The 13,382-nt window shown below is 35.3% G+C and overlaps 1 protein-coding gene across 1 annotated transcript in view; it reads left to right on the top strand.

Moving 5' to 3' along the window:
- LOC146000010 (dynein axonemal intermediate chain 4-like) overlaps positions 1-13,382 on the top strand; it is an 87,325-nt gene that overhangs the window by 40,825 nt on the left and 33,118 nt on the right. Inside the window, exons 8-11 of the mRNA XM_083137315.1 lie at positions 814-921; positions 2,493-2,705; positions 3,802-3,911; positions 7,472-7,710. Of these exons, the coding sequence (XP_082993441.1) occupies positions 814-921; positions 2,493-2,705; positions 3,802-3,911; positions 7,472-7,710 (670 nt within the window). The remainder of the gene's footprint in view (positions 1-813; positions 922-2,492; positions 2,706-3,801; positions 3,912-7,471; positions 7,711-13,382) is intronic.

Below are 13,382 nucleotides of genomic sequence, written 5' to 3'. Positions count from 1 at the left end.
GTCCTTACCTTGGTTAAAAGCTGAGGCTAAAAAGGGCGCTCAGTACAAATAAGGACAAAACACACGGCGACACAGAATTATACTGGCCATGGGGCCAGTCGCCAGAGCCTCGTTAGTCTGCAGTGCAGGGTGTACTACGTGGAAGTGAGGTTGACTATTGGGCGCACTACGTGGAAGGAGGACCACTTACACCCCGGCACAGGCACTGACAAAGACGTATCCGATATGAATATACGATTGACATAAAATTTTCAGAGATAATACTTTCACTATAAAACATTATTTGCATCTCATGCATGCATCTATATTGTATTTTCTATTTTAAAAAATGGATTTTTGCGCAAGAAATTTTCGGAAATAGATTTAACTCCGAACGAGTAAATTAAAAAAGCTCGTTCTGAGTTCATTTATTCGATTAACAAGAAGAATATCAGGAAAAGTGTTTAATGTTCAAAATTGAAAAAAATATGTCCTTGTCCAATTTTGCCAAATTTATGGATATAATCGTTCTTAAGCATTCTTCCAATGAATGTTGGAGTCTGGAGAAATAAGTGACTCTTTTGGCAGTTTTTGATGCGATGCCCTGACGTAAATTTGTTACAAACGTTTACCAATAACAGACCCCGTTATTGGTAGGTTTTGTAACGCCGTAACCCAAGACCCCTTACCCACCTAAGTCAGTAGCAACTGAGACAATATTCCGTGACTGTATCACTGGTTCCCTGGATAGTGATACATTGCTAGTTTTAATACAACACATTTTGTTGAAATAAGGAAATAATTAATTTTAAACTTGAAATGTATTTATTTCAGATCGCCTTTTCCCAGAAACTTCAGGGAAAGCAAAGAGACCGCGAAAATCTGAAAATGTAATAGGGCTTCCTGAAACCATGCCAACTGAACCAACTGACAAGAAAAAGAGTAAGTAAAATAATAAGTAATAACATGTGTATAGCTGTTTCTCTTTGTTTTATTCAAAAATTACTTTGTGAAAAATACAAGTAGTACGAAATAATACTCCATGGGAGAAAAAAGTGAAATATACCTAATTGGAAAGGTTGAAATACCTATTTTTTGATAAGCGTTATATGAAAATTAATCTTCGCAACTTTTCTTATTATAAGGAAAATTTCACTAAAAAGTCTTTCCTTTCTTCCATTTTGTAAGAATTAACACCCTACAGTTCATAATCAACTGTAGATAGGCTATAATATCGAGATTGTGTGTACTTATGTTTGTATCTCTATGGGAAAAATCAAATGCAGATCTTTACTATTGCTCTCTCCACGAAAATAGACTAGTCAAGGTCGGAGATTCCCCTTGCCTCCTCCACACCCCTTGCCCTCAAGGGTTGCCACACTTCTAAGATACTCAGCAGACACTTGGCGCGTTGTACGCATGAGATAGATATTGTCGGTTGAATTGTTGCTTATTGGCAACACTGTATGTGGGCGGCGTGACCTTGGATGGACTAGTTTCGTGGAGAGAGCAGTACTTCAAAAATTGAAATTTTAGAGAAAGGTGCAAACTCGAAATGCAAATTCAACGGAATTGTAAAAAAAAAGTTTATCATAATACATTTGATCGAAATCCAGAATTTTGACGTGTGTATCTCAATGACCAGAGACATTTATTATTACTTTGCACTCCTAATGTGGTAAATGGGCTCATGACGTATGGCGGGATGCAGCCAATCTCAGACTCCGCGGGTTGCAGGTAACCTCAACAGCGTTTCCGCCTCGCTACACGACCTGGGGAAATCTTGGAAGTGCGTTCCGTTCGTCCGATCCAAAGAATTATGGCAGCGTAAAATAATGAAAGAAATATTAGATTTGTCATATTATGAATGAAGTTTTTCTTTTTGTATTGACTATAGTCTTTGTTATATTTTGTATAATTTATAAAATCTTTATACGAACCTCATTTTCTCAGTACAATTTATGTCGATCAGGAAGATGCATGCCAGTGATATCAATTCATAAAAATCCCCCCCCCCTTTTCCCCGTAAGGTTTCTTTATACAACCTCTGACAATAAAGTTCGGTGAATGATCCTGAATATCGAAAGTAGACGAATTCTTAATGGAATCTACCTTACTGTTCTTTGAAGTATCCCCCCTCCCCCACATAACTATGCACCGTTGAGAACGGCTGTACATGTCCTGGAAACTTTTAGAAAAGTCTTCTTTCGGGATGGTGTTCAAAAACCTCGTCACGTTCCGTTGGATGTCCGGAATATCCTCAAATCTCTGACCTTTCAAAGCGATTTTGAGGCGTGGGAAGAGAAAGAAATCTGGAGGATTCAGATCTAACGAGTATGGTGGATGGTCAAGTTGCACCACCCACTTCTTAGCCAGAAACTGTCGGACGATAGTGGCTGTGTGAGGGCGAGCATTGTCGTGTACGAGAAACCATGAACCTTGTTGTGAGTATGTATCTTTCAATTACTTAAATTAAATATTACTTTTATATGAGTTGTTCTTTTACTTTGTAGCGTCAAGGATTGCATCATTGCAAATCAAACTGGAGAAAAGAGCAGCACTTGTCACAACTGAAAAAGTGACGGCGACAAGTAATGAAAAAACGTTTGATAGAATAGCAAGGAACCCCCGTTTCCGTCACGCACTGATGGTTATAGAACGTATTCTGGCTGCTTCGGAGTATATAGATAAGCAAACCATTTTTGAAGGAATGACGGATAATATAAGTAAGTGCTGATATTGTATTCCATAATACATTAAGATTTTAAAAACTACTCTGAACTTCTCTCTTCAGTTTCATTATTTTGTGTTCTTTTAATGAAACATATCAGCCTTAAATAAGTAAATAAAAAGTTTATTGATTGATTGGTTTGGCTTTAATTACTTTGCTCTTCTGCCACTTTGGCTAATTGCGAAGATAAGGATGGGTGAAGATATGATTAAAGTGATGGAGGGACACTCACAATACCATGCCCAACCCGGGATTCGAGCCAGGGACTCTTGTCACCGTAATGTGCTGTGCTAACCACTCCACCACGGAGGTCGTCAAGGAAACAAAAGTGTCTCTTTGTAAAAGAGACAAGTAAACTCTTTGGTTATGTTTGAACAACTACGCACCTTTTCACAGAGTGCATCATCTGAAAATAGAGAAATGAGTATGTATTTTATGTAGCTAAATATCCTCTCAATATTAGAATCATATCTATTGTTCGCATCAGTAACAATAAAAACAGTTAATATTAGTCGCTAGATAGTAACAAAAGACCCTACTTCACATACAAGAAGGCCATCAGTAGAATGATGCAATTCCCCACCCTCAGAATCTTGCCTCATTAGTTGCATTAAAAATTCTTGTGGCTACAGCAAAGTATATTGGATTTGCGTTTCAAGAAAATAATACATCTTGTTTAAAAATGTCTGCCTGAACCTAGATGTCAGTTTCAATTATATATACTGCTGGACAAAAAAAACGGACACTTGCATTTTTTGTGATAACGCAATGGGTCGATAAAAGCTCTGGTACAAGGGCTAACTAAATGTTGCAGAAACTGAATTAAGTTCGAATGCATAAACAAAGTCCGAGCCTATGAATGGTGCATATGGTACTACATGATCTGCCGAACATTCTGTAATATACCTGCGAGCTGTTATTGCAATTCAGATGTCAAATATTAAAGTGTCCGGTTTTCATTGTCCAGCAGTATATTATACGAAATGCGAATGTATCCGGCGTTCAAAATGTCATTACTAACAATATTATATATAACTACCGTATATTATATATATATAAGAGCTACATAAATTCGAAATAATATGTTTCAGAGGCGGAAGATTATGAATATAAATACTATCCAGACTTATTGTGGACATTTCAAACGAAGAAGTTGAACAATTTTACTGTAACAAGTATGTCATGGAATCCAGCGGACCAGGTATGTATAATTAATAATTAATGTTATTAAATCAAGTTTTGTGGATTATATTTCACTCTAATAAAAATAGTTCATAATATAATTAGAAAGGTTATTTACACATTTCTTCTGTTTTGTAGTAATAGAACATAAAATCAATGGGATTTTTCAGCCATACTTTTCATTATCCTGTCCTCGAAATGCATCCAATTAATTTCGTATGTGCTGATACATTAAGAGTAAGATTAATTGAATTGATAACAATAATCATAAAACATCTGGAGAAAGGCCCCTTTCTGTACAGAGTGTTACCATCCGATGAGAATCCATTTGTTAGCGTCCATTTCATTGTAATTATGGTTTTCAAAATAATGGCACTTTTTTTTTAAAAGAACAAACTTTCAATATTTAGTTTTTACAAGTACTTCCATTTCTTACATTTTATTGTTTTAAAGTAATGTTTTTCAAAATTAATGAAATTACTAACACTTCTAAATTCTCCCCTCTATGAGCCGTTCTCCGTGGTGGAATTCTTAGGATAGCGCGCTACGACGCCAGGGTTCGAATCCCGAAATGGCTGAGTGTTCTTTGTGAGTGTCCCTTCATCAATTTCATCATATCATCACTCATCCTCATCTTTATGATTAGCCAACAGTGGCAGAGAAACGAAGTAAAATAAACCAAATCAATCAATCTCCTCCATGATTTCTTAAAGCATATCCATAATTTGACAATAACACCTCAGTGTATGCATTTACCTTCATAACACCATCACAGGAAGAGGCGGTACGGAGGTATTTTCCATGAATATTGCATTAACTTTCAGCAACACTTGCTAGGTTACTATTTTATTTCAATTAATTTCCTTAATCTGTGTTCACTTTCTCTATCAAATTTCACAAAAAGAACCAAAGGAATACTTGACACTCTTAACTCCATAAACATATTCAAATCAGGACAGAATTGTGCGTAACTCATGTGTGAGACAATTTTCTTTTGGCAAGAATGAAATATTTATTACTCGCAAATTTTAGTAGAGGAAAGTCACCAAAACCGACATACGGTTTTGTCTTTTAAGCTTAACTCAGAGTAGAGAAAGGATTGTCCGAAGTGGAATACATCAATGTGAACATCAATTCCATTCCCAAGTATAAGCTGTGTAACAAGATCTATTACAACATCATTTTGAGAGTGGATGGGCCTCCCCGATGGCGCAGTGGTAGCGTCGTCGCCTTGTAATCAAGGGGTCCCGGGTTCGATACAGTGGCGAAGCTAAGGCGTAAATACTGGGTAGGCTGAAAAATCTGCTTATATTTTTTTTATACAGCAGGTTCATGCGTCGATTCTTGTTGGCCGCAAAAGTATCAATTCCTCTTTGCTTGAAGCCTTGATCAATAGAAAGTTCTTTAACCAGTTTTTTTTTCAATGGCTATTGTACTGAGACTGAGAGAACTTTATCTTTCATTTTTCATTGAATTACGGAGATATTTTTTTTTACTCTCTTGAGGGTGCTCATACTTCTTTCGGAGGAAGCTGGGAATGTCAAGACAAACTTGATAAGTTGTGTTACTTCTTTGTAGATTGTTTGAAGATCATTGCTAACTATGAATTTTAGAAGGTCTGCAGGAGGTAAATGCTTTTCTTCATCAGCACAGATATTCTTTAAATCATTTTTTAATCGTTCTTTGTTGAAAAATGGATATGTGGACAGAAGGTTAATTAATTTCATCACAGGAAAATGTAGTTTATATTCCCCAAAGCTATTTTGGTCTACCAATTCAACAAATTTTATCTTTTCAAGATCTCCAAAACGTATTTCCAGTTGCACAGTCAGTGTGTCCAATATTTCGTAGGTCAAGGATCTGAGAGCCACGAAGTCTTGTCCACTTACATTTATTTTACTGCAAATCATCTTAGAGTTTCCAACACAATTTCACAGTATTATATTTTTATAACATAAATACACTATGTGACACACACACAAACACACGCGCGGATGCACTTGAAGTAAATTAACATTCAACAATGCAGCGCGTGAACGACGGACGCACTTTGCACGAGAAGAAGCACAACAGGTTTGGTTCTGAGGCTAGCCGCTTTTACCCAGCGAATCGGCGGTCCCCTCCCCTCACCCTCCCCTCCCAGTACACAGAGCTCACGCTGTAGCTGCCTTTTAAACGCGAGGCTTTTCGTCAAAAGCCTCAGAGTTCGGCCCGAACGCGCTCTCTCTTTCTGGCCTGCCTGACGAGATATATGGAAGGATCGGCGGAACCAAACGTTTGGATTACATAGTTTAATTCGTTTTAACGAACTTTGATTGTTACAGGGTATAAGAACATTTTAATTTCAACATTTTTTTGGGTAGGCTAAGCCTCAAAAGCCTCATAGGAGCTTCGCCACTGGTTCGATACCCGGTGGAGGCACTAAGTGGTTCGGATCCCACTTTAAACTGTAGGCCCAGTCCCAATTAGCCTTACTGTGCATAAAGTGGACTTAAAACATCAAATCAATCAACATCATTTTGTTTCACAAAATAGTTTTTTCACAATCTTGTCATCTGAGAAAATGGGTTCCTAAACCGACATACCTGTTTAAATATGGAATCAAATTACAAAGCAACACAAACGAATGTATGTGATAATATTTTAATGGCTTCTACTAGAGAATAAAGCAATTCCTTTCATCAACATGAAAAGAAATGTAATTTCTTTAGCCTATTTAGTCCTCAATGGCAACACAAATAAAGTCATTTTCTGAAATCACAGAGTACAGGTCATGTACTGCACCTGCACACTGAACATGAGCTCAAAGATTGCACATCATACACGTTATTCACTGGCATCCGCAGAAAAAAGTCCTTCACAAAAATTACAGTCAGAATCTAAGGCATCTTTATCTGGCGCAACGGTTTAGAGAACTCAATTTTTGACGTATGTCGGTTTAGGGAACGACGCCATCAACAACAATAACCTAAAAAATCTACAAACACCACATCTTCCCAACTAAAAAAAATATATGTTTGGAATTGTTATTCTATCTACAATAACGTGATTAAAACTATAAAACTTTTCTCATCCTTCCACTATGAATAATATAGCATTATGGACAGACAAACAAAAATATTGAAATCATCCCAAAACAAAAATCTCTCCCTACACAAATAAAACCGTCACGAACACTTGTTTCGCTGCTCGCACAATATCTTGAAAGCCTAGAGAATAGAGTTACCCTCTTGCCACGCAGTGGCAGGACTTCTCGGCTGTGAAATAGGGGCGTGTCGGTTTAGGAGTACTATATCAGTTTTGGTGACTTTCCTCAATAGCATAAAAAGCATAAATAGCATAAAAAATGGATCACAAAATATAACGCCCAATATGTTGCCAATTTTGATCTTGGATATTGGGTATTAACGATTTGTAACGAAACATTTGGATTATATTTTGTGTGGGAGTTTTTTTTTTCATTCTGCTCATTTTAACCAAATGCACACGTCATATGTAGTAGCTACATACAAACGTACACATATATCAAATATATACAACGTATACACGTAATACACATATTGATCTTCCTTTTTTCAGCGTATTTTGGGCGTAGGATATGGAAAGTTTCAATATGCTGAAGAGAAGAAAGGCGTTGTGTGCTGTTGGTCAGTAAAAAATCCAGAAACACCCGAACGCTCATACAATATGGAATCTGCTGTAACTGTCGTCAGGTGGTCTGAGGATCATCCAGGTGTGCTCGCTGCAGGTTGCCATGATGGATACGTTGCTCTTCTGAATATCGGCCAAAGAGACAAGCATATATTGGTCGACTCTTAGTAAGTATTACTATATAAAAATAGCAAACTATTAGGTTCTTGCACATGAAATGTCGGATTTGGTAGTGGACAGAAGAAACTCCTCAAATGCGTCTTTGATTGGTGAACCTTTTCCCCGCCAAATAATGGTCCAAATGCTTAAAAAAGTGGTAGTCGGTTGGCGATAGATCTGGTGAGTAAGGTGGATGCGGAAGAGTCTCATAGTGCAAGCTGTGTAGCTTCTGCACTGCTGTTCTTGCCACGTGGGGCCTTGCGTTGTAGTGAAGCACTAAAACTTCATTTCTGTTGACCAGTTTAGGAAGCTTGACTCGTAATTTTTTTATGCATTTTATCCAGCTAGGTGCAGTACTTCTCAGCATCCATTGAATCACCAGTTCTCAAGAACGAATAGTGCCAGCAACACCACTAACAGTCACCATTATCTCCTCAGACGAAGGGAGTTTTGTGACCCCATCAGCACCTAGCCATTGTGCAGAGCGGCGACGATCATATAATATTCACTTTCCGTCACATGTCACTACTCTGTGCAAAAACGGAACATTTCGGTTCCGGTAGTCGACACGTTATGTGATGTTCAGTGAGCCCATTTTTCCAGCTTCTTGACTTTTCCAAGTTCTTGCAACTGCCAAGAAATTGCGGAATAATGTACACCCAATGTCAATGCCATGTCCCTTACAAGTTGGCGAGGGTTAGACTCCATTAATGCTGTCAGTTCGTAATCCCGAAATCCGACATTTCATGTGCAACGATCTAATATATATATTAGATTATATATTTCTCGAGGTAACAGAGAAGTGCATTCGATTTGAGTTTCAGAAATATAATACATCTTCTTGAAAAATAGCAACCTGAACCTGTAATCTGAAATATAGAACAGCCTAATAAGTATACGACTGCTCTATATTTGAGACCATTGGTGTTCAGGGATGACAGTAGTTGAGGAATTAGATAACGTCTGTCGCTATTTAATATTCGCAATTAATTTGCACGTACTTAGAACTAATTTGCACGGGTTTTAATTAATTCGCAAGTACTTAGAATTTATTTGCATGTACTTAGAATACTTTACATTTATGTATTTGCATGTTTATAACTTTTATGAATATATATTTATTTATTTTATGAAAAATATGTATATAGAAGGTAATTAGAGGTACTAAACGCTATGCATATGGTTTTATATTCATTACTGCAAAGTATGTAATGTATAAATCGATAATAATTAATGTTTATAATATTGAAAATAAGTTTTCTATGGTTTATGAACCGCTATGAACGGTGGTAATGGGTGTAGGTACAGGTTCAATTACGATAGGAGACGGTCCCGGTATTTGAACCCGCGATATGTAATATTATTAATTAGTACTATGTAATAATTGCATTACGTTATAAAAGACGGTGGTCTCAGACGCTAGACAGAATACTGTCTCAGAATCTGAACTCCGCTCTGATGCCAGACAGAGAGAAAGAATTAATATTCCGCGCAGGTAGACGAGAAAGGAATTTGGGGAAGTGCGGTCAAGGTCAAATGACGTCACAACGTCAGAACCCGATTGACCAATCAGAACCGGTTTTTCCAAGGTTAACCAGTACGCAAGAACAGGAGAAAGGTATGCAATGCCGTAGGGCAGGGGAGGGATTCAACCAGACAACAAAGGATGTCTGAGAATGCGCAGCAATGGTCAAATCTCTGAAGCTATGCGTCGCTTGTAGAACCGGTTTCCGCCGCCAATTAATATTCCGCTCAGGGTTGCCCTAAGGCACAGGACGCTTTAGCGAGGTTTTTGGATACCCAATTAGATTGGAGCGAGAACTTTACTTTGAACAAAGAGAACGAAGCGTAAGGGTTTTATATCTGTACTAGGAAGAAGGGAGAGCTATCAGGGACGAGGCCTACAGTTTTCACTATTTGCTTTTATCACGGGGTATCGAACCTAGGACCCTTTGATTATTGATTTAGGTAGTAAATGTATGTTACTGTGTGCTATTTAACTTAATTTTGAGTTTATTTTTTACCAAACTTTGACTTTATGTCAAACATTTTCACAGCTTATCCTTATTTTTACAAAAATAACACTATTTATACTATTCAGGCAACATTTTTTATTAAATTTTGGACTCACAAAGATATTTTTACAACTTTTTAACTTATTATTTTACAATTTTATACCTATTTTTAACCTAAATAACACTATTTGTACTATTCAGGCAACATTTTTTATTAAATTTTGTACTCACAAAGACATTTTTTCAACTTTTAACTTATTATTTTACAACTTGATATTAATTTTTTACAAAAATAACACTATTTGTACTATTCAGGAAAGATTTTTAGTTATATTTTCGACACACAAAGACTTTTTTTCAACTTTAATTTATTATTTTACAATTTTATGTTAATTTTTTACCAAAATAACACTATTTATACTATTCAGGCAACATTTTTTATTAAATTTTGGACTCACAAAGATATTTTTACAACTTTTTAACTTATCATTTTACAATTTTATATCTATTTTTAACCTAAATAACACTACTTATACTATTAAGGAAAGATTTTTAGTTATATTTTCGACACACAAAGTGTGTGTTCTCAACTTTTATCTGTTTATTTGACAAGTTTAGGCTTATTTTTACCAAAATAACACAATTCAATCTGTTCAGGAAAGACTTTTAGTTACATTTTCGACACACTAAGTGTGTGTTCTCAACTTCTATCTGTTTATTAGGCTTATTATTACTCAAATAACACAATTCAATCTGTTCAGGAAAGACTTTTAGTTACATTTTCGACTCACAAAAAGACATTTTCTAAACTTTTAACTTATTATTTTACAACTTTATGTTAATTTTTTACCAAAATAACACTATTTATACTATTCAGGCAACATTTTTTATCAAATTTTTGACTCACAAAGTGTGTGTTCTCAACTTTTATCTGTTTATTTCACAAGTTTATTCTAATATTTACTCAAATAACACGATTTGAACGTGTTTTTTATTACATTTTGGACACACACACACACTTACACACACACACACACACACACATACACACATACACTTACACAGACACACACATACACACACACGCACACTTACACACACACACACACACACACACACACACACACACACACAGAGAGAGAGAGAGAGAGAGAGAGAGAGAGAGAGAGAGAGAGAGAGATATTTTTTTCCAAGTTTACAGGATTATTCTCCACGTTTACTCAAATAACACAATTCAAATGTGTTTTGAATTAAACTTTGTACACACGAAGTGTGTTTCGTCAAGTTTTACCCTTTATTTTTCAATTTTATGCTTATTTTACCAAAGTAAGACCTCTTAGTCTATTCAAGAAAGAGTTTTCAATTATATTTTGGATGCAAAAGTATGTTTTGGCAAGTTCTACCCTTTTATTTTACAAGTTTAGGCTTATTATTACTCAAATAACAATGAAAGTTTGTTTATTTTAGAGTTTGCTGAGTATTTTGTTACTGTTGTACTAGGTAAAAGTTTTCTAAATATATCAGATAGGGCTCTGTATATTTTTGTTTTTGCTATTTTGGAGATGATGCGATCAGCACCACTCTTCATCTGCTTTTTTATCTTATGTACCCTAATATTATTTTGAGGCTTAGTGAATTCTAGAGCCTATTTATGCAGGAGAGAGGGCTTGAAAATTTTGATCTCAGATAACCCACAACTATTTGTCAGAGTATTTTAAAGGATATTTTATACTTATTATGGGCCACTAGAATATCTAAGCTTGCTTAATTTTAATGCCTGTAACGCTGTTATTGTATTTCTAGCTAAGGCTTACTGGATAAAGTACACGAAATGTTTAACATTTCGACTATTTGCCTAATTTTTAGTGTAACGAAAATTATTGTGTGTCTATAAAGACTGAAATGCCTTTACCGAAGGGTCCACAACTGGACGCTTACCAACATTGTTTCTTTTTTTTAAATATAACCATTTATCAATATATTGACAATTCACAGGACAAGACGAAGTTCACAGACGACTTACTATATGGACCATAGGTTCACTTGCTAAATGTTTTTTCTATGCTAGAAGAATAATTTAGCCTTATAACCTTTTTCAAGGTATTTTTTAAGTTATTACTGGATTTTTTGGGTGCATCAACATTTGGGTTATTTCGATTTGGCTTATTATACGAGGCTACAATCACTATTTGAACACTGAAATCCTCTGATTGAAACTAAAAGCTTAGGCTGTAACTAGGGACTTAGTATGTATATCGACAATTTATAGGACAACACGAACCTTACAAAGGATTGTAGGTGATGTAAGCCCACACGCCAGAGCTTTGTTAATCTGCAAGAAGCTTTTACAGCTAATATTACGAGGAAATGAGGTTGATTTTTTACTGTTTCACAAGAATGCTATCTTTTATACACCCAATATTTGATTTTTCAAGTAACTACATGTACCAGAAGCACTTACTAACTAGACTTCGACTTATTTTATATTAGGTGCTAAATTTATAAAGAACTATATTTCTGAGGAAGTACGCAAAAGCAGATTACACGATTAAAGTATCTGAAAAACAGATTTTTCTATGTAAGTATATTTTTATTGACTGGATTATTTAACAGATCAAACAGGAAGACTGCAAAATTCATTAAATGTAGTTCTATTGTATAGGTGGTTTCAGAGATATAAAAAAAAACAAATATAAGATTTCGCTTTTTTTGCTTCTGAGGCTAATTGCGACGCTAAGGGTAAATGGCGAGGAAATGTAACGGAGGAGAAACAGTCCCAAAAGTTATGGGCTGCATGTAAGTTAATACCACAGAGATATTACAGTAGGTGTAGGTTCTACCACCAGAACATTTCTATTATAATAATACTGGTTATGCTGTACTGTTAGCTAAAGATGGTGATATTTGAGAAATTTAAAAGCTTATTTGCAAAATTTTAGATAAATAATAATCTGTTAGACTGTAAACATATTTTATATCTATTCTGCAAAAGATCCGATGACAAAATTTAAAAATTGTAATCGCCCAGACAGGGACTCGAACCCTGGACAGATAGGTTAAAAGCCTAACGCTATACCAACTAAGCTATCTGGGCACAAGGTATTCTTTTTTTTTGAAAAGTTAGTTATGTTAAGAAATATATTGAAACACTTGAGAACACTCTTGGTCTGGTTCGACAGAGAAGGAGACAACATTTCCAAATTTTTACAGACTCGGTGTATTTTTCCACTATAGAGGCCTTCACTATATGTAATTCGAAACGCTAAAGTTCAGCTAGCTTCCAAAATTGAGGCAAAGATTGTGTTTGACGAGATAAACAAGTTACAATTATATCCAGTTACGGACAAATAAAGCTAAAACTCTCAGATTTACTGTACTAGCCAAGTTTTAGTAACATTTTCTTCACTTTAGTACAAATACCAAAGAAATAGGTATATTTTATTTATAATTTGACAAAATGTACTAGTATTTAATTCACAAAGTTAGGTAAAAAACAGTATTTTTTAAAAATATTGTTAGTGCCTTCAAATTTTATGTTATTTAGCCACTAACAACTGGTTTACACTGTTTGACATTCTTTAAATAGGAAAATAAGGAATTATTTGTTTAGTATTTTTACTACTTTATATTTATTTAAGAAAACAATACTACGGTTTAACTTAATT

Source organism: Lepisma saccharinum, chromosome 16, assembly GCF_977018435.1.
Source record: "Lepisma saccharinum chromosome 16, izLepSacc3.1, whole genome shotgun sequence".
Taxonomy (NCBI): Eukaryota; Metazoa; Arthropoda; class Insecta; order Zygentoma; family Lepismatidae; genus Lepisma; species Lepisma saccharinum.
Note: the sequence above shows the minus strand (reverse complement) of the source record. Positions and strands in the feature narration are given on the sequence as shown.